General features: G+C 40.4%; 1 protein-coding gene across 3 annotated transcripts in view; it reads left to right on the forward strand.

Annotated features, from left to right (window-relative positions):
• The window catches only part of unc5ca (unc-5 netrin receptor Ca), a 184,290-nt gene that overhangs the window by 113,041 nt on the left and 43,734 nt on the right, over positions 1 to 27,515 (forward strand). For all 3 annotated transcript variants that reach the window (XM_086206252.1, XM_086206254.1, XM_086206253.1), the window contains exon 4: positions 8,306 to 8,409. In XM_086206252.1, coding sequence (XP_086062378.1) covers positions 8,306 to 8,409 — 104 coding nt within the window. The remainder of the gene's footprint in view (positions 1 to 8,305; positions 8,410 to 27,515) is intronic.

A 27,515-nucleotide genomic window follows, 5' to 3' on the forward strand; every position in this document is an offset into this window, starting at 1 on the left:
ATGCAAAAATTCCATTGGGTTTTGTTTGACTAAACCAATGACAATTCTTAATGATTTATTATTATGTTCGATCTATCCCTTATTCTGTTTAAAAACCTTTTTCTGACCCACACACACAGACACAGACACACACACACACACACACACACACACACACACACACACACACTCCTCTTCTGGAGGTTAGGTGGTACACAATGCATCTAAGAAGGCTGGAATGACCTACAGATATCAGGGAAAGGAGGGATGATAGATATCCGACCTCTTTATCTCTGTTTCTCCATGCCTTTCTTTTTTCCATACAGTGCTTATTTTTCCCTCCGACTTTCTCTGTCCCCCCTGTCCTTCACTTTCCCTCTCTCTGTTGTAACGGTGATTTTTCCCTTAACCAGATCTGATTACACTCAGCCCCCTCCCATGCGATAACCTTTTACTTCAAATCGACCCAACCTCCTGACCTACCCTGCTTTCGGCTCCTATTTGGATCTACCGTTGTGATTAAAATGCTTCCTGGCAGCCCAGGCTTGCTGAGCAAAGTGTCTTTTCTACTGCACCACATAATAGCAATTCAGCATTTCTCCTCTGTATTCCCATCTCCTCTTCCCACTCATTTCCCCCTTTCACCTTTTCCATTGTTTTCTCTTCTTTTTTTCTTGCTTTGACCACCATGTGCTTATTGTTTCATTCTGTTGCTCTATTTTGTCTTTCTTATTCTGTGGCTGTTTTATTTACTGTGAAATAAACACTAAAAGGCACTGAGTAAATACATAGTTTGTTGCTGGATAATGGCAATCAGTCCTCTGGCCGTAAATGTGTCAAACACACAATCAGAGATATTAAATCTTTGAGTTATTTGTTGGTCTTTTAGAGCGAGGCACTTTAGCTGAGTTATGGGACGGCTTGATGCAAGTTTAGGTGAGGCAGACACACACACACACACTCACATACACACACACATTTACACATACAAACACTCACAGTCACACACAACATCGAGTGCTCATACACAGAAGTAACTGAAACACAGACACATTCATACACAGAAATGTGCATGCAGTGTCAGTCATGCTCTTTGGCCCAGCAGCAATCAGGTCAAGTCTTTCTCCTTCAGCAGATTAGCAATGTGTCAAGGTCGCATGTGTACACACACACATACACACACACACACACACACACACACACAAATTTCAGATGATGGCAATTTGTTCTGCCACCTTCCACTGAGACACTTGTGCGCGTGTGTGAATAGCAATCATACGTCCAAACACTAACAGACACAGAAAACTAGGCAGCTATTTGTGTCAACTGGAAAATGGCCATTACTAAATTTCCTCTGTTTTGTTTACGATGCAAATGTGTCAGCTGCATGTACTTTCCTTCAATCATGGCTAAATTAGACCAAGGCAAACAAGACTCTGTTCGATTTTAGGCATTTATTAGAAATATGTGTATTACAGCTTTAGATGCACTCAGAAAAAAAAAAAAAAGTTTGGTCTAACAAAACATTTTAGATTTTGCATTTTGGAGTTTAGTTTAGGCTTCTTTGTCAATCATTTGTTGTTGTTTTTTTTTCTTAAACCCATAAATTATGCAAACAGGAACACTTTCCACTTACCTATGACTCTTCCAAACACTGTTCGCGATTTTGTTTTTCCTCTGAATAAAATCATCTGATATTCTCACTCTGAAAGAGACTTGATGATGGTCTCAAACTCTGAATAAACAATTTTTATAGCGACTACCCATGGTGTGTGTGTATGTGTGTGTCGATGGTCTGGTTGTGAGGTCACACCATCCCATTAAGCCACTGAGCTTTTTGCCAGATGTCAAGGACTGCCTCAGTGTTACTGCTCAAGTGTTAAAGTGGTAAACCACAGTGTTGAATTGGTCACACAACAGTGAGTTCACCATTTAAAGTGTTAAGAGCATCTACAAATCCAATTATAAAAGTCTCTGTATTTTTATATCTTTTTAAAAATGTCGTTTTAATCTAGGTTTAAACATTGTTTCAGAGAGAAAAAAATAAAACCAAGAGGGGTTTGTCTCATTTTAGTGTGCATGGAGCTGACCCCACTACATAGGGGTCAAAGGTCACCGACGAAGATTTATCATGCAGAAATCAGGAAGTCAACAGAGCTGAGTTTAATTTTTTTTTTTTTTAAACTTGCAATCATGTTTTATTTATTAACTTTTGATCACTGTAGTATCCTGGGAGGAATATTCACTGTCTCATAAATATCAGCCAAGTAGGTTCAATGTAACTTTTTTTTGTTGCACTGATTTTATTTCTTAATTTTACTTTCTTTCAAATTTCATTTGTTTCTAGCGAGGATGTTAAGTTAGCACAACTCTGCCCCGTTCATAATTGTGCCTTTTTCTTTGCTGAGCGTTTACTTTTTTTTTTTGTCCAAATGAGTCTATTGACAGAGAAAACTTCTAGAATACGTGCCGGTGTTGTAACGGCAGAGACTGGGGTTTTTACTTGTTCAAAAACTTGACTTTAGATAGAAAGACCACATCTGTTGTCTGGGGTTGATCAAGGGTTTGTGAGTTGTTGAAATGACAGGGTGGAGGGTTTGGTTAGAAAACTGGTCCAAGCGAAGACAGAGAGGGAGCGACTCTCTGAAGTCACTGAGAGAAAAATGGCTTCCTGTGCAGTAAATCTACAATCTATTTACCTTCATTTCCTCCATTGTTCATAGTTTCGGTCCAAGTGCAGGGTGAAGAGGCCGTCCATACACTGCACCATTGAATACATGAACTTGATACTTATTGAGCTAAATGCTCCAAACACCGCATGGGAAAAAGGTGTTCAATAAATGAATAGCTGCACTTGATGACTAATGCAAGTAGAAGGCAATACAAATGAATCTTATTACTCTGTAATATAATTAGCTGCCACAGGAGGAACTCATTACATTGTTAACGTTTTAATCATTTAACACCAGTATGTTTAATCTACAAATCCATCTACTTTCGTTTTTATCTAGTGTTTATTAAATATAATCCTACCCTCCTGTGTGTGTGTGTGTGTGTGTGTTTTTTTTTTTTTTTAATCGTTCCCATCGTTTAGATTTCCGAAGCCCCTGGTTGGATCCACTGCAGGCAAAAGTGAATGTCCAAATGATTTTCTCTGAGTTCTTTCCTTGCTAGTTTTCTTCCCAAGCATCTCACATTGCTCTTTATTGCTTGAGCAGCTCCACCAGGGGAAACCGTTATGATTTGGCATGGGTAGCATGCAGGCAGAGGCACCCATTTTGCATAATTGCTCTGAAATGTGCTTATGCAGAGGTGCCTGAGGCAACAAAGTAACCACAAACATAATAACAGTTTTAGTTGAGCAGTGGAAGAAGAAGTTTAGGATGGAGAGTGAAGGAGGTGGAGAGCGACAGAAGGGAGGAGGGGAAACCAGCTAGCTGAAGAGAGAGGGAGCTTTTATGCAGGAAGGGCTCGTTCTTCTACAAGTCTGGCCTCTGTACTTTTCAACCCTGCTGTAGTACTAAAAAAGTTGTTTGGTGAATTTATCTGTGCTTTTGATATATTTATGAAGTTGGATAATGTTATCTGCAGTTGGGGTGTGAAGCGGGGTCAGTGAATTGATATGACACAGCTGTCCACCCTCGCCTCTGCACATTTCCCTCGGGCACGTATTTGCTCACATACACAAAACCGCATACCTTCCACTGACGTGAATCCGGGGTCCCTCATCAACACAATGTCACATTCCCTCTTTCACTTAAAACACACACTCACAAACACACACACTCATGCACGAGCGCTTTCTGGCTGCCAGTTTAGCAAAATGGTGTCGATGATAGCCCCATAAGCTTAGCGCTATGTGTTTGTGCTCGTGTGTGTACGCTTATTGTCTGTTCATCCCCTGAGCAGTTTGCTTTAATCTCCTTTAATTTCATTCGCAATCTTTATGGAAATCAACTCTCACAGCCAACTCCTCATTTCACAACTTCCCTTACTAATTAAGACCAGGAAATTGTTCCTGGAATTGGCTGACGTGAGAGAAGTGGGTCTCATCCCTCTGTCATTTCCTCATTCTGTCCTTGTGTCTGCTTTGTGTTTTTTTGTTTTTGTTTGTTTGCACGTTTGTGGTTGTGTGTGCTAGTGTGTTTGAATATCCCGTTGCGAGTTGGATTCTTCTGTGTGTCTCAGGCGTGTGTTTCGATCTGACGACAGTATCTCTCATCGCTCCGTCTGTCTCTCTCTCTATCGTTCTCTCCTCGTGCGTTTGTGCGTGTGTGTGTGTGTGTGGGATTGTGTGGGTTGCCATGTGGTAGATTTGGGGCTGAAGCTTTGGGTAATTACTCCCATAATGAACCATCATGCTCTGTTTAGGCTGTCACCCCACAGGGATTGAGTGTATTATGAAGTTATGATTCAGCCTCAGCATCACTGTGTCCTCACTTAACTCTCAAAAGCCTTACAGAACAAAATCTGATCAGAATCAGAAAGACTTTATAGATCCCCCTCCCCTCCCCGGGAAGGAATTCGTTATCTTGGCCAGATTTACACAGTGTGTAATTATGATGTGAGATTGTTCGGGTCAATTTATATCGACACACCAAAGAACGAGAACAAATAAAAGCAAAACGATGCCTCACTGACACTGTTACTTGTGTCTGGACCAAAAAAAAAAAAAAAAAGGTTGCCACTGAACAAAGACTTCAGTAGAACCACAGATGTTCTAAAGCTTAACATTACAGTCAGGGTTCCATCAGTGTATGTCGATCAACACTTCAAATGATAGAAAAGGTTCTCGGGAACAGCAACATTCAAAATTCTTTTTAAAAAGTGAATTCAATTTTGGGGAATTTTTTCATTTGAGCTAGGATTTTTTTAGTGAATTTTAAACTCTCCTAACCGACCAGCAGCTCCACCACTGTTGTCCCCTTTGTTATCATCTTCAGACAGCATGCAACATGTCTGACACTGAATTAACAAGAATAAAGACAGGTCCTCAAGACATGTCATGACCGTCAGTAAACCCAGAGAGAGACAGCAACTTTATCCCCCCTCTCTCTCTCTCTCTCTCTCTCTCTCTCTCTCTCTCTCTCGTAGGGGGGAGTAAGTCATCTCCTACTGATCAACTTCCATACACTAGAGGTTAAAACAATATTCATGTTTACATTATGCTGAAACCGTAAAGGAGGATTTTGTCCCACATTTTAGATGTTTACTGAAGGAGCTTGTGTGGCAGAAGGAAAAAAAAACTTTTTTTTAATATTTTGTGCAACGCGCCTGACTTGGTTAGTAATGCGGATCAACTTCCTGCCGCTGAAAACGTTTCAGACGCTTCATTAGCAGCAGACGTGTTACTCGCAAAAATGTCCGTACAGAATAACTGTAACACCAGTTTCTGACTGCCTCCCCTCCTCTAATATACATGCTCTGAACCTGTGGAGGTGACTATGATAAAACCTGTTCGCAGGTTTACCAGCTCATGAGTAAATTGACCCAAGTAGTTAATACGCGACTTGATTTCTTTTTTCCTTTTTCCGTGATGAGATGGACAGAACATCAAAACGAACTCCAGCTGAGGAGAAGCACACCTGTTTGCTCCTTTTTTAGTGTCATTTCAAGGGGATCGCATGGTATGAAGTGTGGTAGGCCTGTTGTGTTTGTTACAACTTATGTGAGAAGGAAGAAAGACGGGAAAAGAAAGAAAGGAAGGAATAAAGACAGAAAACTGATTCACAGTGATTCTAATGAATTGTGTGGAAGACAGGAAAAAAATACTTGCACATGGTTTTATATTAAGCAGGGGTCTGGCTATGCGCTGCCAACATCTCCCTCCTCCTCCTCCTCCTCCTCCTCCTCCTCCTCATCCTCTCATCTTTCAGTCCACTACCTCAACTTCTACCTTACCCGTAACCCCACAACCCCCCCCCACCCACCGTCCATCCCCCACATCACCTCTCCACTTTCACTCTGCTACCTTCTATGTCGACTCCGTAAGGTAACTATCCTGATGAACTACATACAGAGACTCAGAGTCAACCAGTTCAATACTATAAAAAATATGTGTGTGCGTGTGCGTGTGCGTGTGCGTGTGCGTGTGCGTGTGTGTGTGTGTGTAATGATCTTGCACACCTGATGGATAAGCACACCTGCGAGTCAGGAGAGTAAATGAAGTGTCCTCCAAAGTTGTTTTTTTTAACAAAAAAAAAGGAACAAGAAAAAGCAGGTGCTGGAGGATGTGTCCTCTACTGCTGCAGTGATACTTCACATCGTAACAAACTTTCTCAAAAGGAGTGTGTACTATCAACTGGATATATTTAGGAAATTAAAGAATGAACAATACCAAAGATGATATATTTTTGTAGTGTAAAACCAGTGTAAATACCCTTATTAACCTTTAATGTCAATTTCCCCACTGAGGGAAAAATAAAGGTTTAACTTATCCTGTCTTATCTTATCTTATCTTATGTTTGTTTGGATTTATGATACAGTATGTGACATTTCAGTTATAATAAATCTTGCCTTTACGTGCATACAAAAATCCATCCATGCACCTCCATACACACCCATGCTCTGTCCTTGGATGAATATTTATAGAATTGCATACACTGTACACAAACTCGCTGAAATAAATATGCAGGCAGAAATTAACACCCCATGTATTTTTTCACCATCTGATCAATGAGTATTAAGTAATTCTTCCTTTAGCCTTGCAGAGGCATTTCAAATATTATTTTTTTTAAAATATTTGGTTTATTCATATCTAATTGTCAGGAGTAATAGGATAAATTATTGAGTTCCATCCCAAAAGGTTGGGGGGGGGGGGGTCCCCTGTCTTGACTGGATCCCCTGCATATGTTCACATTTAGAAATCCATCAGTCCATCTGATCAGCACCATAAATAAAGTCAACCGCTAATCCCTGCAACACTGCCACCACTCTCAAGTTACCGTTTGTTTTATGGCCCTTTTCTGTGGCAGGCTAATTATTTTAACATGTGTAAGTTCAGCTGCAAATACAGGGATGCATATATATATATATATATATATATATATATATATATATATATATATATATATATATATATATATATATATGTGTACTGTATTGGGTGGGGAGGTGAAGAGACAACCGATGAATTACAGTTTTTTAATGTTTTCCAAGATGTATAATCAATCAAACTAGTAGCCTGAAAGACAGAATGATCTAGAATATTACTTTGTCAGTACTTTTTCTCAGACGTCACTCGGAAAACAATACACAGAACAAAACGAGAAACATGAGCAGCCCAGGAGTTTATTTCTTATTGAATACAAGTCAGGCCTTTTTGATACAAAGCAAACAAAACTGTCCCTCCATTTATCTGTCCACCCACAGAATTTTTTGTATTTTCATTCATCACCCTCCTCTCTCTCGCTCTCTCTCTCTCTCTCTTCCTCTCTCTCCTTTGTCTGTCCATCGTCTCTGTTGTTCTTAATGAAAGGCCCAGTAATTGTTTTTAAATCAGCTACTGTGAGCATTTTTTTTCACTGAACCCTCTCGGAAATGTTCTGTGAAAGAAATGGCAGCACATTCCACGCCGCTTTGTAATTCTGTCATTTGTCCCAGCATGCGGACCATTAGTGTGAATCATTTATTGTCTTTGGCCTGCTTGGGATCCCTGAACTCTGGTTTGTCTGTATGGAATGAAGGCAAGGTTAAATATTGCGCATAGTAATAGAGAGGCAAGCATGCAACAAAGTAGCCTGTGTTTAGGGTTCCAAGCAGCTAAAGCACTTAAATGGCATATTGTGCTTTTAGAGCCTACATACATGTCCAGGAGATGTAGCTTTTGATCAGAAAGTCACTCACGACCTCATTTTCAGAGCACACTCAAGTTTTTATTGTTGCTTGGTTACAAAAACAAAACATTCTTCCAGCATTTCTAGCCACAGATTCACTTGTTGTCAATTTCAACTAACGACACTCATCGGACATATGAACAGACCCTGCCTCGTATGAGATTTTTGAGTCTTGACACGTTATTGATTTGAAATGTTGATCTCTGTCATGCATAAATGTTAGATCTCATAACTGGTGAGTCATTGACAGCAGGATGAGCTTCTCCAGCCCCCTCTTAATTTTGAGTTTTGTCTTCATCTACCCACATAAATTGGCCATAGCCTCCTTAATACTGTTACATGTCCAAAAAAAAAAAAGTGTTTTACAATGCAATCTGCAACTGCAAACTCAAGACTTTAAATTTCCTTGGCCAATTTCATCACTTCAGCTGAGTTTTCCATATGCGCTCTGCTTCATACAACCTCTTGTCTTTCTTTGTCCTTTTGCGCAGACCTGAAGAAGTCATTTGAACAAGAACCTCTTGGCAAAGAAGTATCTCTGGAGCAGGAAGTGCTGTTACAGTGTCGTCCTCCGGAGGGCATCCCAGCAGCTGAGGTATGTGCCGTGTTAGCGTCAACCTCCATCGCCTGAGCTGAAAACAAATCAGGATTGAGATGAAGTAAAAAAACAGCTACAACAGAACGAGAGAGATAGAGACAGAAGATGAGAGAATATACAAATTGAGATCATCCCGTGAAAGTAATTTGAAAGAGACGAGTCACTTATTACAAATGTGGCACCTTTTGAAATTGCCTGGATCTGTGAATCACAAACAGCAGACCAGAGTGTTTTACTCGGTGCATTCGCTCTTTGACGGACGACAATGTGCTGAATTTAAACAAACAATGTTCCCTGACCATTTTTAGTACTCTCAATACTTCATATTCACCCTTGTTGTGCTAAAAGCTTGCTAGCAATCTTAAGACTACATTTCAAAATTTTTTTTTTTTTTTTTAAATAGCAATTACGGCTTTGCGTATTTCAATCAAGGGTGATGGTTGGTTGATTGAAAAAAAAAAACATTGAGGGAAAAAAATCAAAATTTAACTTTGAAATTGAAGAAATGTTCAAAATTTCTTTTCTGCAGCAACTTTGATGCCGAATCGTGAATAATCAGAGTGACATATCAAGGGAGAAAACTGAAGCCTGTTTTGAATGCTTGAAATTTTTGCTGCCACGATCCAAAAATGTCTCTGATCCAAGGATCCAACGAAACTTAAATATCCCTCGAGAGCCAATTTGAGTTGCAGCAGAAAGCTACCAGAAGAAATCTCAGCGAGTTCACAAGTTTAACCTATGTTGCATTCCGACTACACATGCGGAGGGCACAGGTACAGTCGGAGAGTCAGCAGTTAATTTGGACAATAAATGAAAGGAAGTTGTTCAAATAGAAACGACTGGCATGCTTATTCCCAGCAGCTTCAGACTCAGCCAAAACGAATACGGCTGCAGGTTAAGGGAGAAAAAAAAGGGAATTGCGGAAAATCACAATATCTCATCCAAGCTTCCCACTATAATCAGTGGGCCTGCATTGCTTATCTAAGGACACTTCAATAACAGCAAGCCATAGCCTAATAATTTGAACAGGCAGGGCATGAAAACAGCTGGGCTGAACCCATACACAACCACACACACACACACACACACACACACACACACACACACTTGTCATGACATTGCACTACTTAATGTTAAGATATTATTGCCTCAAGTATATTGTCAGCACATTGGCTTTAATACACACATCAAGTATGTTGCACAGTAAACATCCACTTGGAAAGAGCTACATATGTCATTCCTACTCTCAGAGGACTTAAAGCACAGCAAAGAAGATCATTTACACTTCAGATACTTCTTTACTTTCCTGGTTTCATCTGGCTGCGTTCCCACCTGAATGGATAAAAAGACATAATTTCATTTAGTTGGTCACTGGGGAAGAGCAGCACAGCACTTGAAGAGGGTTGCTGGATAAGGAGTCTCTGAATCAGGTTTCGCTCCTCGGGGTTTGATAGTCGTTTTCAATTGCACCTAAGTACACAGCTCCCCTGAGAAAGAAGGGGGAAGAAAACTAAAGGATAGAGGGGTGAGGAAGGCACTCAGACAGACCAGCATACAAAATCAAAGTGTGTGTGTGTGTGTGTGTGTTTGCGTTGGTGTTCGTGTTGGAAGAAGGAGTAATAGGAAATAACAGAGTGATCTTTTCCTGTTTCTTCCATTTCTAAAGCCCCAGTCTTTTGCCTCTAAAAAATCTTATTTATATTCTGAGGGAAATCAAGCAAATAAACTGGTTCAACTGTGACATTGGTTAGGAACCACAGAGACCTTCACACACAAACAAGGGCGCTGTTTTTCCCTCGTTTGGCCTCCCTTCCTCTTCATCACTCTCTCTCACACACACACACACACACACACACACACACACACACACACACACACACACACAAACACACACACGCACACACACACACACACACATCTGCATCTTGGAAACAAATTTCCCCACTAATGAGTCATTACTACATAATATCAACTTTCTTACTACATTTCATTGGTGACATCTGTTTGAACTCAATGCATTTATGTACACAAGAGTTACTTATACACCACAGGAATCCACACACACACACACTACCACACACACACATACATCAAGAGCTATTTTTCGAGTGTGTTCAATTTTTTCAATTCCTTTCTCCTGTCATAATGGGATCTCCGGGCAAATGGATTGGTCTGTCTCCCTTCTGCTGAAGCTGATTAGAGGGATTTAGGTCTAAAACCTGCTGATGACCTCAGGTTGTAGCTCTGACTTTCTTTCTTTTTTTATCTGCCCTGACTTTCTATTTTTCTTTGTCCCTATCACGCTTGTCCTTTTTTGCCATTCACTATTTATTCCCCCCTCCCTTCTCGCTACATATACAGACTTTTTTTTTTCTTTATCTTGATTGACAGCTCTAGTTGTTGGCTTCCTGTGACCTCTCTAAAAACATTCTAATATTAGTGGTTGAGGTTGCTGCGTCGACCAGTTGAGGGCTGTTGTAAAGCTGTCAATGTGATGGGGTTGGTGCCCTGAAATGTGATAGCGGCATCATAACGTCCAGCTGGCATCACGAGGCTGTCAACATGCCACATCAAAGCCTTGACTTCTTACACACACATTTACGTTCACGTATCACCGGTATATATACAACGTATGCACATTTACACTTAAACATAACAAGAGGTACACTAAGGGGCAGAACATTTAAACTGCTGCACACCTGTTAGCTTTAAGAGGTCAGGGTCAATCCAATCCCCCATTACAAAGAAAATGTGTACACCAATCAGTGCGTCATGATTGTCCCCCTCCATGGTGCTGCTCATGACATTCTCTCTTTCAATCTAAAGCTCCTGAGAGACACAGCATTGTGAATTCCTTGAGAAACATCTAAATCTCGTCAGACTGTGATAGAAAGCCTTTAAAGGCTGATGGAGAGCTATTGGAATCAGCAGGGGAGGGTTCACTAGTTCAACTGGAAAGGATTTATGGACACAGACAGTGAATTCAGAGAAGTTGCAACAAGTGCAGCAGCATTCTACACTCGTTCTATAAAATAGTCCCAGATTTTTATTTTTCATTTTCAAAAAAAACCCCAAAACCTATCCAAAGTTTATGAACTATGTAAGGCGTAAGGTGAAATTCAAATGTGAGCCATGCATTCTTTTCCTGACACATTTATGTTCATTAGAAGGCAGCAGTGTGACGGAGAAATGCATTTTATCCTGTAACCAATAAACCGGAGTGACCTTAAAGGCCAGTTAGAGCCAGCAGTCTGTACATAGCAGTTGGGGTTTGGATGCATGTTTGTGTGTGTGTGTGTGTGTGTGTGTGTGTGAATATTTGTGTGTGCGCCTGTCTGCCTCTGTCTCCGTGTGTGACTGATTGCCCCAGCTGCAGTGAAATAAACACATCAGTGTGTGGTGACAGGGCTTCCACGTGTCTAACCCCAACACACACGTACATATAAACACACACAAATGCACATGCACACACACTTGCACATACGCGCGCACACACACACACACTGTCAGACAGTAACTGGATATGTGTCTGGCGCCTGCTCAAGTTCCTGTCACATTCTTAACCACTCAATCCACACCCTAAATTAGTGCGAGTTATTCTCTGGGATAATGGCTTTTGACTAATGTTTACTATATGTTATCTGTCTGAGGGTGTTCATTCACTTCTCAGCATGAATCATAGGTGAAAGTCATGTACTTTTAGTTCATGTAGTATTTGATGATACAATGACAACATATATTTCTTTACTTCATAACCAAAGAGTGAATGGACTGAACTTCAAAAAACAGGCACACCTTTACAGGATTTACCCCACTTTTGTGTCCTTTAGCACAACATACTTCCAGCTACCATATTAAAGCTTGTTTTTATGTAGCTGATGACATGAAATTAATTAAAAAAAAATGCTCACACACACGTACACAAACTCAGTCCTAATAAGGAGGGGTAGCTGGGACATTCACAGTGTATAAATCATGGGTATATAAAGAGAACTGGATCATCAGAGGCGGTGCCCCATTCATTCCTAAAGTTGCAGATGAAGCCAAAAAAGTTTGTCCTCTAGTGTGTGGTCCACTTAAGACTTCTGACAGCTAACCTGGATGGGTATAACTGATTTAATCTTTGAGACTTTCCATTATTATCATAATATCATATCCAATTATAAATGTTAAATTAGTCATTTCATTCAGGGTGTGATATTAGAAAAGTGTCATTTTACAGGCACTCAATTGGAGAAGTCAATGTAAACCTTGGCATACTTCCTTTATTCAGGTCTTTGTGTGTGTGTGTGTGTGTGTGTGTGTGTGTGTGTGTGTGTGTTTGTGTTTGTGTGTGTGTGTGGTCTCTTACCCAGTTTTAAACCATCCCAACTTGGTACCAAACCCCCAACACTTAACCCAAATTTTAAGGTAACTTCAACATCTGTCTCTCAGTCTTTTGGAGAGCATGTCAGTAAAGGCCAAAATGTTTTTATATTCCAAAAAATATCCTCACTTGCAATGTTTACCACTCAAATGAAAACTACTGTGTGCATGAGTACCCTGACTCCTGCAAACACACATATTTGGTTTCTAATGTCCTTGGTATTGACTGATGACTCGTAATTGACTTTTTATGTTAACCAGTGTGGGATAAGAGGTACATTTGTGTAATTACCTCTGTGTGTACCACGTATTCCTCATGCTGTCAGGACAATGTATAACATAATGTGCATCATTAATTTTTACAGTGAGGACTTAGTTTAAGGCTAAGGTAATTGGTAATTAATGTAAGTCAATAGAATGTTCTGTGAAGCGAAGCAAACATGTCAGTGTGTGTGTGTGTGTGTGTGTGTGTGTATCTTTGTGCATGAACGACTCTTTCTGATGGAAATCATAACAGACTTTTCTGTCAGAAGGCATCAGTGGTGTTGTGTGCCCAAAACATTAAAGTCTACCTCACCCTTACACACATAGAATTTACTGTATACAGTCGTGCACACATTAGATGTCACTCCCTGCAGTCACCAGTGTTCATGTGTCATATGATGACGTTTACTAGCAGCATCTATCTGGAGGTTATAACACTGGGGCTGGTGGGGTCTTTTAAACAGACAGTGAAGGTGACAGTGTGAATTAAAACTGTCTCAGCCTGGGTCCGGAGATAAAGCTGATCTATTGAATTCCTTTTACTTTGAAACCCTGCGGATGCCTGCTACCACAGCAGCAGAGCCAAGTGAGACTAGGGCCACATGCTACGCAGCCGCGGTGAAACTCCCACCATTAGGTGAGAAGATGTGACCAATGACTCCATATGTGATGGGGAATGCGTGCGGTAGACCGCAGGGCTCCGCAGAGGGGCAGAGCAAAGTCCAGGGCAGGTTGGTGATGTACCATTGAGGAGAAAAATGAGGAGAATGGGAGAAAAAGAGATAAAACCCAAATGAAATTATGAGCCTTGTTAGATTTTCCGAGAGCATAATGTTCCACTGTCTTTAAGAATTATACAGTTTTGAAACGACTCCCTGTTTATTTGGAGATAATATTAGCTCAAATCATTATTAGGTCTTGTCAACTGTTCTGTCAATGGAGAGTTGAAAAGTGTGTTTACATCTTCAATGGCATATTCCCTGCATTTCTGAATACATTTAATTAAATGAATAAAGCCAAATGAATAAAGAACAGGATCTGCAGTTGAAATGTGGAATGTCTAATGAAAGCGCTGGATCCTCCATTGTAGCTGATGTTGTGTCTGCAGCACCAGAAGAATTAAAGTCATTCATCCTGTGTCATTCAGAGTGTTCATCCTGGCCCTTCTCTAAAAAAAACGTGTGTGTGTGTGTGTGTGTGTGTGTGTGTGTGTGTGTGTGTGTGCACGCATGTGTGTGACTGTGTGCATAAATCTGTACCTGAGTGACAGTGTGTAATGTTTGTGTATGTGTGTGTGTGTGTGTGCATGCGTGCGCATGTGTGTGTGTGTGTGTGTGTGTGTGTGTGTGTGTGTGTGTGTGTGTGTGTGTGTGTGTGTGTGTGTGTCTCTGGGCACAAAAAACAATTTATGTAATGCTGCTTCTCCAATAGATCCTTACCTTAATCCTCTTTGAGCTAGCATAGTAAGCCCCACAGCTCATCTCCCATCACATTTTACCTTGATCCTCAACCTCTGTCAGAAATCATCACCGTAATCCACAGATTAGTCAGCAATCTCTTTTTATTCTGACTGCCTAGGTGATTTACAGAAATGGTGTTAAGATTATTAAAATGCTGTTGTGATGGTCTATCAATGGAGAGTAATTTACAAATGGGACAGCTGAGGAAGATCGTCAGCGTCTGCCTTGTGTGCTCTAATATTTTGGTAGCAAATGTGTTATGGTTGGATGTTGAGAGGGATTATGATCATTATCTAATGGTGTGTGTACACAGACAAGTGGACACACAGATAAACACACACATTCTCACGCGTAAACACTTCATCAGTCTGCCTCCTCCACTCTGTATACAACTAGTTTGGTTTTTTTGAGGAGGAAGGTGTCACACTTGTATACATGCTGAGAAGAAAAAAAAAATATATATGTATGTGTATATATATATATATATATATATATATATATATATGTGTGTGTGTGTTTGTGTGTATATATACATATATCTGTGTGTATATATATATATTTTTATATATATATATGTGTGTGTGTGTGTGTGTGTGCGTGTGTGTGTGTATGTATTATGTGTGTGTATATGTATGCCTCACGTTGGAAGGCTGCTCAACCAGTGATAAGCCACGTCAGTAGATTCAGGAATTAGTCAGATCCCACTCCAAAGCCAGCAGACTGTGCTGCACTGCAAAGAAAATGTGTGTTTTCATTGCAAAAGCTCAGCAAACTCGCTCAGTGATGTGTGTGTGTGTGTGTGTGTGTGTGTGTGTGTGTGTGTGTGTGTGTGTGTGTGTGTCTTTTATCTTTATGCACTCATAAATTCATCTGTGTAAATGTTTCCGTACTTCCTCAGTTCTACATTTAGTTCCAATCACTGGTTTGGTCTAGACTGAGAAATTCAAGTTTTTCTTTTATTATTTTTGTCTGCCTGTCTTTGCTTTGCTCTCACGTGACACTGAATTCAGAGTGGATGCATTGCTCACAGTTTACGACTGGAACATTTACTTTACACACACACACACACACACACACACACACACACACACACACACACATATATATGTGTATATATATAAATAAAACTCTAAATGTGGATGTTTATCTTGGCTGTCTCACGCAAGCAGAAGAATCATGTTATTTCAGCCCTCAGTAATAGTTGTGCATTGTCTGGGGCCATTTCAAGAACTATCAATTAAATAAAACAAAAAGGAAAGCTTCTTATTACAGTTTTGCCCTGTTTTGTTTTGTTTTGAAAACACAATCTGCATTATTTTTCTTCTTTCTCAGAGCAGAAGCATCTAAGCCACATGTAGTTTTCTCTGTGGTCTGAACATTTTTTTTTGGGTGACTGTTCTTTCTGTGTGTGTGTGTTTGTGTGTGCGTGTGTGTTGTTTTGAGGTTTGAGTGGGTGCTTGACTCTGAAGTATATAAGTAGGAGATAATGAAGGAGTGTGTGTGGGTGTCCCCAAAACAGGAGAACCCTCTCTCCTCTCTTTCATGACCTATTCAATGGCTTGGCACACACACACTTGCTATTGTTTGCCTTTTTTTTTTCAACATCTGCCTTGAAGTGACACGGGAAGAGTTGAAGGTGCTAAAATTGAAATGTAATTTTGAATCCTTTCTTCTCATGCAAGGAAATCCACTTTTTCTGTCTCTTTTGGTGTTCTGTCTGTCTTTCTCTCGCTCAGTGCCCCCCCCCCCTTTGTCTCTTTACTTCGGCTGTCCCTCTATCACCCCCACGCCCCCTGTCTTTTTGACATGGTTGGGAGACAAAGCTGTGGATTGATGGTGACATGACAGAGGAGAGTGTGCTGCATTGTCAGGCAGCTACCCGCGCTGCCCTCGGCGGTCCTGACAGTGTTGTCATGGATGAATGAACACAACGCTGTGACACAGGGTGCAACAGTGTCAAAAAAAAACCCACAAAAAAAACAAAGAACTGTTCCATTCTGTCAACTTTTATAGGTTGTTAGACCCAGTATGACTTAAGCCTAACATCTTAAAGTAGTGCACAGTCTGTTTGTCTTTTAAAAATCAAATTGTCAATTAATGAGTCGAAATATATTTGTATAAAGGGTTCACACTGAAAAAGTGATTGCGGCAGTTAACTTGTGTAGTCTTTTAGGGACTAAGACAAAATTTAATTGCAACTATTCATTGCTTTTCGCTTACATCACTATTTAAAGGTCATCGTCAGTATAATTCATCTTTTTTATAACTGTGTTGACAAGAGAACATCATCAGATGATGATATGTGATCTTCTACCGCAGGGATTATGTAATCCATTATCACAAGCACCCATTCAAGCTGAATTTATTTTTGTTTTGCTGTGTGAAATCAAACATGATTACATTATTGCTGAGCTGCATTTACCATGATACTGCTTACACCTTGGAATTGTAGTGAAACATTAGCTTATCACGCAGTGCCAAGAAGCTCTTAGCGCTATTGATGCTTTGCTGATTTCAGAGACGTAATTCTTTCAAAGGTATAAAAGGCCGTAGGCTACTTAAGTGTGACCTGGCAAAGACGGATGGACAAGCACTTAGTGATAAGACACTCTTGCAGTGATTTAGGGAACCATGAAGGAAGAATATGCTGCTCATGATGGCATATGCTGTCTTCTTTTTTTGTCAGTAAAACCTGCAATTTAATGCATGCCTATGCAAAACAGCATCTGAAAGATGAAGTATGGATGGACAGGGTTGTGTAATTACCCCGCTGGAAAAAGTGCTAAAATGGCTTTGGCTCCAAAGATGATATACACTTAAATATATATCTGACCAGATGTGTGCGATTACTGTGCATCTTTACCCGGCTTACATGAATCTTCAGCAAAATAGACGACGCATACTAGGAGGTCTCCAATAGTTCAGCTGACCCAGCTAATAAAGCAAAGCTGATTTTGTTATTGGGCGGTTTTAATAACACTAGATAGCTGGAGAGTCAATTAAAAAGGATTAGTATGCCCCCAATCTCAGAGCCTCTTCATGCTTTAATGATTATGGAGTGTCAGGAGCTCTCCTACTCTGTACAGTGAATTGGCTTTGACATGTGTGCAGGCACACACACGCACACACACACGAATTTAACATGTGGATAAATGCCTATAACTGGGTGTTCTAAGAGGACTGGAGGGGTTAGAAAGCTTCCCACTCACAAATTGTGTTCAGACACAAACTCTTAAAAAAATTATTATTATTTATTTTATTTTTTTTAACAATTCTTTATATTAAACCGATAATTCTAAAGAATTTATGTGAATTTATATTGAGCAGGCTAACGCCAGTCTATACACAAACTGTATTATGAAGGGAGCCACAGGTTTACTCCAATCTCTCTGTAGTCCTTTAGTCAGCGCCGAGTGAGACACTGTAGCATGTTTAGAGCAGTGGCCGGATCAAACGGCTTACCCCTATATTCACAGAGTTACGGTAATTACCCTGGCGCCAACAGAGCGCGAGATACCATAGCAGCACGAGAAAACACATTTCAGTTTGTACAGCAACTTCAATAACTAAAAGCTTGATACGATATCGTAGGTTGAGTTTTTAACCAAAATCTTCGTCTAAAATGAGAGTCACGCTCAGCTAATACTAAGGACTTTTAGCATTTACCCCTTTATTAAAAGTCACTGATACTTTCCTGGCAATATGCTTCCCCCTGTTGCTTTGGATTAGAGTGAAATATGCAGCACTAGCTTGTCCAAATAACATTAAAATTGCACTTTTAAACCACGAGTATTAAAAATGTGAATATGAAGGTATTTTGCAGTCTGTTCTATGATTCAAACTCTGCTACAAATTACTCATGAGTGAGTTAATTTGAAGAGATTGCTGCTGTTTTGGTTACGTGCCTCTTCAGTAAGCACACATGCTTTTTGAATTGCACTTCTAAAAACAGGATCAAGTCAAATTGAAGTTGAAGGAGGAAGATTTGCAGAAAAGTGCTTTGTGCGAAACAAGAATCTTCTAACTTAGAACACAGTGTGAGGGAAAAACAGAATCAGCTGAATCCTCCATTGATTGGATCATGAAATTTGAAAAAGGTATTTGAGTGAACTCACATAACTGCTCGAGGTAAACCTCGCGAAGTCTGAGTTCTTTTTCTTTCTTGCATGTACAGAAAATGTATGTGGAAGATCTTAAAAACACTAAATGTCAGGTTGTGTGTGGGTGTGGAATGACCTGTTAGATCATTTATTCAAAGATACTTCATGAAGAGCTATTTTAGGGCATAATTTCTGTTTGACTTGTCACTGCAGTTGTTGTTTTTTTCTTTCTTTCTTCTGTCTCTTTGTGTTTGGATCTCTCTTCCTCACCTTTCTCCTCCTCCTCCTCCTCCTCCTTCTTCTTGCTCTGCCGTCTGTTGTTGCCATTAGTAATGTTAAAGCACTTAGTGAACTGGAGGGTTTGGCAGGAAAGCCAAAACACATCACCGTCCAGAGAATTAAAGAAAGCAACAGAGACACAGATACAGAGGGCTTCAACACTTTAACGGCAGTGACCCGTAGCCATGCACGAGGCTGTTCAGTAATTCAGCAACCTGTCAATCATTTCATCACCAACACACAGCGACCAGCAAAGTCAGTGAGGCGACACGTTTCCTTTAAAGACTTCAGCAATGTCCAGGACATCTCACTCAGGGGCTCTTCCTGTGCAATTTCGTTCATTTGCGACACAGACAAAGATTGATATTATATACGTGATGATTACAATACACAATATGTTTAGATAAACATTGTAATAAAGCAACCAAATATGATGGCCAAACATTTACAATGTTGTGTTTGCTTATTCCAACAGAAGCACGCTCTCATGAAATCTCTTGGTTTCATAATAGCTGCAGAACAAACACGTTCCAGGCTTGCAGATTAGACAAGTACACCAAGTACAGCACGGAGAGAACGAGTTTAATATTTCAGTTTCTCAACTTTTCAATTATCACAACTGGAAAATGATTCTCTTTCAGATTATCCCTGTTGTCATTCAAGTAGATGCTGCTGGGGAAAAGTTCCCCCCGCATGTCTGAATAGTCCCTAAAGAAACAGAGCTCTGAAAGGCTTTCCGTTTCATTTGTTTCTCCACTTTTACATTATTTTTCCTTTAATTTTTACTGTTTCTTATCCTGAGCTCACTTTTTTCTACTTTGTTCCGCTGTTTCCGATAGTCAAACAAAAAAGTGTGTACGAGATGTGTTTTTTCTAACTGTGCTAATTAAAAATGATCAGTGATTGATAGATTTGTTTGAATATTCTTTTTTCTAATGAAATTATGAACATTTAGGTCCCCATTTAAGGATATCATGTATTGTTTACAAGATTATGCAAAATCTATAAAAATCGATTTTCGTAGCGCCACCTTGTGGTTACAGGAAGTAAGTCTGATGTAATAACTATTTGATTTCCATTTAGAGGACACGACAGGTGTCAGGTGTAGCTACACAATATTTAGTAAGTGTGTGTTCTTTACTGCCACCTAGTGGATGCAGGAAATGATACTTGCACAATCGTGGAGACCGTCTCCAACTTCACGCAAAATTCAGACATAATCAGGTTTCACCACCTTCTCACCTGTCAGAACAGTCACACACTCCCATGTGTGAGTGGGGGTGGGGTGGGGTGGGGTGTGCACGTGTGTGTGTGTGTGTGTGTGTGGGGGGGGTGCTCGCTGCAGCTTCAGCTCACTCTGGCGGAGGATTGCCCTCCTGTCTGTTACAGTAAGTGAAAATAATATCCTGTCGTTCTCATCATCTCTTCTTTTACCAATCACAAATGATGGACTGCAGCAAAAGAGTGAACTTGAACGTATTGAAAAAAAAAATTCAAACCCAAGAGAAAAAAAACTTTCTCAAGATATATCATTCTATACAGTATAGTACATGTGACAGTCTAAAAAAAAGAAGTCATGAACAGATTTCTTTGAAACATTATTATTAAACATTTATACTGCTGGTAACTTTACTTTCTTTTCATCATTTCTTACCCAAGTTTTAGGCGTTGGTTTTTTCTCACCTTTTAATCCGCTGCCCTCCTGAAAATACATCTATTTCAACTCACAGTTCTGCTCGCTGACCAAAATGTATTTTTCATCTGCCTGTGTTATTTTATTGAATTGTCTGTCAGGAAATAGTTGAAATTATTGTGGCTTCAGTAAACTCAGGGGTTTCCAATTCTTTGTTAATAGATGTCTCAGCCTTGAGCTTCCTTGAACATCTTAGTCTCTAAAGTGCAGCCCAGCTATCAGCGGTAAAGCCTGGATCTCTGATACTCGGGGGGTGGGAGGGGGGGTGGAGAAAACTAAAACTATCTCCATTTACAGGAATATTTTTTTCTTCACATGCACACACTTTTTTTGACACATGGGGATTCTGGGTAAAATATTACCCTCGCCAACTTCCTCCTGCTAATTTTTTATCTCATCTCTTTCCTCTTCTCCCCTCCATTCCTCACAGGAATTTTGCCTTCATTCTCCTGTTATCCCAAGTGTTGGCCCTAATGGATTACCCCAGTTCCCCACCTTTCCTCTCAGCAGCTCAGCCCCGTTTCCCTCTCCCTCGATCCTTCTTTTCTTAATTGTTGACATAGTGTGGAAATTCCAAATAGTGTTCCTTTGCTCTCCCTTACTGCCTCATTTACTTTTTACTTTCCTTTTCATTTCATTTTTTCCCTCTCTTTCTCTCTCCCTCCACAATCTTCCTTCCTCTCCCTATTTGTTGACATTGTCGGGTTAGCTTTAATGGATCACCCACAGATATCTCCTCCTAGCCTGCGCTCCCTATTTCCTCATCCTCCTCCACCATAATCACTGCCTCCCCAACGCTCTCTCTCTCTTTCTCTCTATCCCTTCTTCACTGTTGCCGTGGAAATACCTTTTCTCCACCCGACCCTCTCCTGAGATTGTTCCCCATCCATCTTTCCCCCTCTCTGTCTCTCTCTACACTTGAATGTTGACATGAGAGGGTGAGTCTAATAGATCATTGTGAAGCATCCGCACCTGTGTAAAATCTCAGAGGTAACACTCGTGTGTGTTGTGTGTGTGGCGGTGTGTGTTTGTGTGTGTGCATGTGGGAACCCTAGAGAAGCCATTGCGGGCTTTCTGTTCAGCACATCTGTGACCTCCTTTAGCGTCAAACAACTTCCTCATCTCCCTCTCCTCTCCTTTTCCTCTCACCTCCTCATTCGTGTTTTCTCCATTTTTTTCTTCTTTTGTCCTTTCTTTTGTATCATTCATAAGCCAACCCCCCCCCCCCCCGCCCCCCAACCCCCAGAAAAAAGAAAAAAAAAGAAACCTGTATTTTGGTCTTCAGGGATGTTGTGTTGTAACTTGCTATGGTTGTTCAAAAATGCAGCGCTAAAATCTTTCAAATCAAATGCTCCGTTTTGAAACATGGCGCAGACATGTTATTTACTGTCACAATTACAAGCACAAGCCATAAAACAATCCTCATGTACCACTGTCCCTGTCATGCATCATTCACCGCAAGTCCACCAAGGTGCAGTGGAGTATAACGGGTTATAAATAGGCCTCTGTAGCAGCGGCCTAGTCCTACTGGGTGTCCTCCTGTGTCCCAGTTCTGTCTTTGAGGGACACCTTGGAGAGCTGTCTGCCATTCCTCACAATCTGATGCACATCGGGAATTCTTTCCCTTGCGTATGTGCCTCTCCCTCAATGACCAACTACACTGAAATTCCTAGTTGTCCGACTTTTTTAAGAATCTACTCCAAGTCTCGGTTCTTCTTATGTGCGAGACCTAGGAGAATTCCCTCCCCTTTCCTTCATTTTTTTCTTTCACAGTTCTGTCAATTATATACAGTATGGTTTACATATTTATGCTCTCATTTTAAGCTATAGAAGATAGGCTTGTTATTGCCCTTGTGTTTTCCATTTAGTACTGCAATCATTACTGTGTTTCTACATTTTTGCAGTACATCATTCAGTTTTACAAAAAAATAATTGCTGGTCTGAATAATTGAGTAAAATACAGTATAGGGTAATATGGAGTATAAGCCTGTTAGCTGGCTTTCTTTGCCTATGAAGGAAAGTGTTTTATTGACTCTTACTGAAATAAGATTAGTTTTTGACAACATAAATGCAATTAACCGTCTCAGAAAGACAATTATCAGATTTTTTTTTTCTTGTTTCGAATATCCGTGTGGGAAGATTGTTGATGACAACCCAGTTATGTCACTGTGGTTAATTGGGTCTTTATGTCACACGGCTGGATCCAGTTAATTAATCTGTCACAGCCTCTGAAATCCCATGTTGGCATGCACACTCATCGACTCACAGACACACACGGACATCCAACCTGCACAAGTCCGCCCATTGCTGCTCTATGCATTGCACTGTGGCTGTAGCAAAGTCCCTGCAGTATCAGTGGGCAGCAGGACCGTCCTAATCACCTCCCAAGTGTAGTGAAGATGCAGATAGAAACACCAGGACATATGGCCAATTAAGACGAGGAAAGAAAAGAAATCAGTGCAATTCATGCCAAGGTTATCATTAACAACTGTTCAACTGCTACAAATGATACCGTCATTGTTTTTATACCCTGTAAGTAAAAACATTTCCTTAGGCTGCGTTTGACATCCATGTGTGTTTCGGTTTATTTTCATGTATTTTGTTGGTCTGCTTGCCTTCCATCTCTCATCAGTTTTCCACTCCACCTGAGTTTTTTTTTTTTTTTTTGAATTGCCATTATTTGATGGTAATTGTCCTTGACTCTTCAATCTCAATAATTACATCAGAAACATTTGAAAGTTGACTTTTTTCCTACATAATTTCTAATAAATCTGGAAGTTGGAACTCTATAGATGTTAGTGGGGGCTGGACAGGACTTTTTACTCTGCAATTATACAGATTCACCGCATAGAAAAATAACCTCTGGGGAAAAAAACACACACACTGTAAACTACACTCCGAGGGCGATGTCTGGCTGTGTGTGAAGTAGTCAGATCCAGAGTCAGCACCTCCGAGTCAGAAGTCATGTTCTCTGCCGGGAAACGATGCATTGCTTCCTCTGGGTCGGGAATGAGTTGCTGCCCCAAGTGCAGGAGTTCAGCTATCTTGAGGTCTTCTTGCTCATGAGAGTGAGGTGGAGTGTGAGTGACACATCCTGATATTATGACTACTGCATAGTGGTGAAGGAGATGGAAGACAAAGCTCTCAGTTTACCAATTAACATCAGAACCCTCGTCGATGCTCACAAGCTGTAGTGACTGAAAAAGATGAGCTCAGACACCCAGAGTAGAACTACAGCTCCTTCAGTTTGAGAGGAGTCAGTTGAGGAGGTTGGGCCCTCTGCTGGGCTCCTCCACCTGGAGGTATTCTGAGCACATCCAACTGGAGGAATTATATATCTCACCTGGCCTGGGAATGACTGGGGCTCCCTCAGGGGAGCTGGAGGGCATTGCTAGAGAGCAGAACGTCTTCGTCGGTCTGCTGCCACTGAGACCTGGAAATGCATCCAAAAAAAAATTTGATGGAATAATTATTCCTGCATGTCTGCTCATGCATATTTAATGAATATTTCCATCCCTAAATCTGTTTATGGACATATCCTAAACTACAGTGACTATATTTCTTAATTAAACCCCTTCAAAAAGATTTTTTTTAAAGAAATTATCAGCATGGATGATCTTTATATTCAACAAGATGCTTCCATAGCTGCCATCAGCTTCCGGCTTCCGGCTTCCAGCTTCAAGCTTCCAGCTTTCGTTAAGTCTCTGAGATGGTGGCCATAAATGGCACTTCCTTGGTTTATCATGCTTATTTAATTTGACACAATTTAGACACTGATTTCAGTTTAACATTTATTCATCCACTATCTACATCTATTTCATGCTAAAGACAAAAAGCGATATGTTTCTCCACCTTCCTCTATCATGGCTGCTCCTCTGTGATTGTTAGAAACAACAAAAGTCCTTTTGCTTATCCTACCACAATGAGCTAATTGTTTTGTCTAATATTGACGGACACACACAAAAACACACACTATCTTCACCACATTCATGTGCGCTGTTGGATTAAATTTCTATTAGCTTTCCCCGATTGAGTTTGAAGATTGTTGATTAGGCAGTAATGGCCTTTGTTACTGCACTAATGAATTGCTTGATTACTATTCTACTTAGCTACACATCAGGAGGCGGGGATGTGTATGTGTTAGTGTAGGTGTGTGTGTGTGTGTGTGTGTGGCATCTGTTGGTATTATCCCCTTATAAACACACACAAACATACACACACACACAGTTATAGCCAATTGTCTGTGTTTTTGTTAAGAAAGCTGATGGCAGCAGAAGAGAAAGATAGATGGGATTCTCTGCCAACACTCATCTTTCATTCTCTCTCTCGTTCTGTCAAAGCCTCTCAGTATGTTTTCCCCCACCTGCTCCGTTTCACCAACCACTCCATCCATTGTATTTTCTTCATACCTCCATCCCCTCCACCTCTTTGTTGCTCTCACACATCCTCTCCTTCCATTTCTTTCTTTCTCTACTTTAATGTCCTCGCTTTTTTCCCTCTCATTTATTTCTCGCTCACGATTTATTTTCTGCTGACTGGACTGGCTCGACTCTTAAGAACTGAGATGGCATGTTTTATGTGTGTGTGTGTGTGTGTGTGTGTGTGTGTGTGTGTGTGTGTGTGTGTGTGTGTGTGTGTGTATACGCCTTTTGTTGATATGTCTGTGTGAGCATACTTGCTTGTGTGAGTGTTTGCTAATGGAAACAAGCATGCCAATTACAGTGATGGCTCTCTAGATGCCAGTCAGAGCCAATAATAATGAGTGTGGCAATCCGGCAGGGGCGTGTGCATGCTTTCAGATCCTTATACTTGTGAGAGTGGAGTCACTCATTAATCAATAATTCCACCAATTTAACACTTTAAGGGCTGTTTACAGGTCTGCCTCATATATGAAATTTAAAGCAATGCATTGCATTTTGGAAATGGGCCGTTTTCAGTGGACATTTTGATGTTTGTTTGTTTTTTGCTCGGTGAGTCCTGAACACAATAGTTGAATTCCATCGTTGTACTTTTACCTACTAAACATAGTGCAGTATAATTTGCCCAGTTTATAACTCACATACTTGAGCAAAGAAGAAAACGTTGGCACATGTTTTTATGTATTTATTTGTACTTCAACTCAAGCAAGATCTTTCCAGAAACCTAATCAAGCTAAACCTAACCAGAAGTGTTGTCACAACACGGTTGATTGCTCCTGTTGCTTGACCAGGTGATGCGTTAAAAAACTTTTGAGAAGATGTGCAAAAATTTCTTGAGAATGTGCTATTCCAAAAAAGATAAGTGTGCCAAATGTTGATTTACAAAATGAACCTTAATGCGTCGGGGGTAATTTGAAGCTTTTTTTTTTTTTATCTTCACTTAAAAAATTATAGTGACCCAAAAAAATTGGAAAACAAATTTACTTGCTTCTCTTTTCTTTTCTATCTTCATCATCCCTCCATGCTCTCACCATTGTTTCATTTCACTCTGTAATGAAGCGACAAACCTTCCCTCCGATTTTCTACAGCACACGATGCACCCTGAGTCCCCACCCACACATAGGTAGTGTAATCACTCCAAGAGCTCTTTAACCCACTCATCTGTGGTCTTGTAGGGATGGAGATAATACAGCTAATCAAGGGGATAATCCTCAGTGACAAACATATTAACACTTCAGTGATTCACACAGACAAGATCACAATTACAGCGCAGCTTGATTACAGAAGAAGATTTTACTTTATTGTCTTTCGTCATATTCTTTTTGTGTATGCGTGCGCCTGCTGCGACTTTGAAAAATTAACATTGCCATTCAGTGGCAGATTCTATCCGTAGACCTTGTGTCACTTTACTGTTATCAACTCCCAGATGAGATGTTTTGTAGTGGCTCTACAAAGCATGTCATATTTTAGCATTTGTCATAGATATTCTTTGCTTTGTTATCGCACTTTCTGCTCTGTGGTGTGCCATTTGTTTTGCTTTTGCAAGATTTATACTGTTTCTCTTTGTGACACTGCGAGACTGTGATGTTTTTTTACTCTCAGTAGCAGATATTCGGCGAAGCTTTGCGATTCAAAACATTTTGTACTGCTCTCCGGTGCATCTAAAGGGAGTCTATATCTCTATATCTTGGCCTACTTTTATCTTGCACAGCATGCAAGTAAGCCTTTGTTCCACTACCAATTACAGATACATATCTCAATAGATTGTGCAATACATTACACTTTTTTGCTGCCTTGATATCGCACAGCATGAGATGGGGCATTTGTCCTTAAGCTGGGAGTTAAAAACAAGAGGAATTATGGAATTATAGGAATCATGTGAGAAATTCAATGGATTTTTGGGGGGGGAGGGCAGAAAAAAAAAACCCTGTTTGAACCATGTTTCCATTAATTAATTAATTAATTAATTTAAATAACCTAAAACATAGAATAATAGTTATCTCACAATCAGCTCTCTCTTCTGAAGACCAATGTTGCATCTTCAGTGTCCCTGAATGAAGCTGGCCGGCCCAGTTGCAGAATTTATGTGGACACACCCAGGGTGAGAGAGGAGTGAAGCACTGAGGGACGAGTGATGGGTCACGAAGGACAAGTAGTGAGGAGACGATTTTAACTGTAATCCTTTATTTGAGCTGAACTCCATTTGGGAAACAATCTGGTTGTTTGCTGGTAGTCTCAGATGGAAGTTAATGTCAAGTAGAAAAACTGAAATGATGGAACACTATATCTGAGTTGGGAGCAGAAGTCTTCCAGACACAGACTACAACGGACGAATACGGTTATTTCAGCCATGGATGATGAAGGAGAGAAAAATCCAAAGCATGTAATGTGTCTGCACCTCTGCTCCTCTCCTATTTTTCAGGACGGGAAGGTTGGTTTTTCATGGTTAGATTACTTACTGGTAACGGTGTGTGACGTGATCCTCCCTGTTATTGCACAACTCCAGACTTTGTACTGTGGGCTC

This window comes from Aulostomus chinensis, chromosome 6 (genome assembly GCF_037954235.1).
Source record: "Aulostomus chinensis isolate RoL2024-O1b breed Wild chromosome 6, RoL_Achi_v1.0, whole genome shotgun sequence".
NCBI lineage: Eukaryota > Metazoa > Chordata > Actinopteri > Syngnathiformes > Aulostomidae > Aulostomus > Aulostomus chinensis.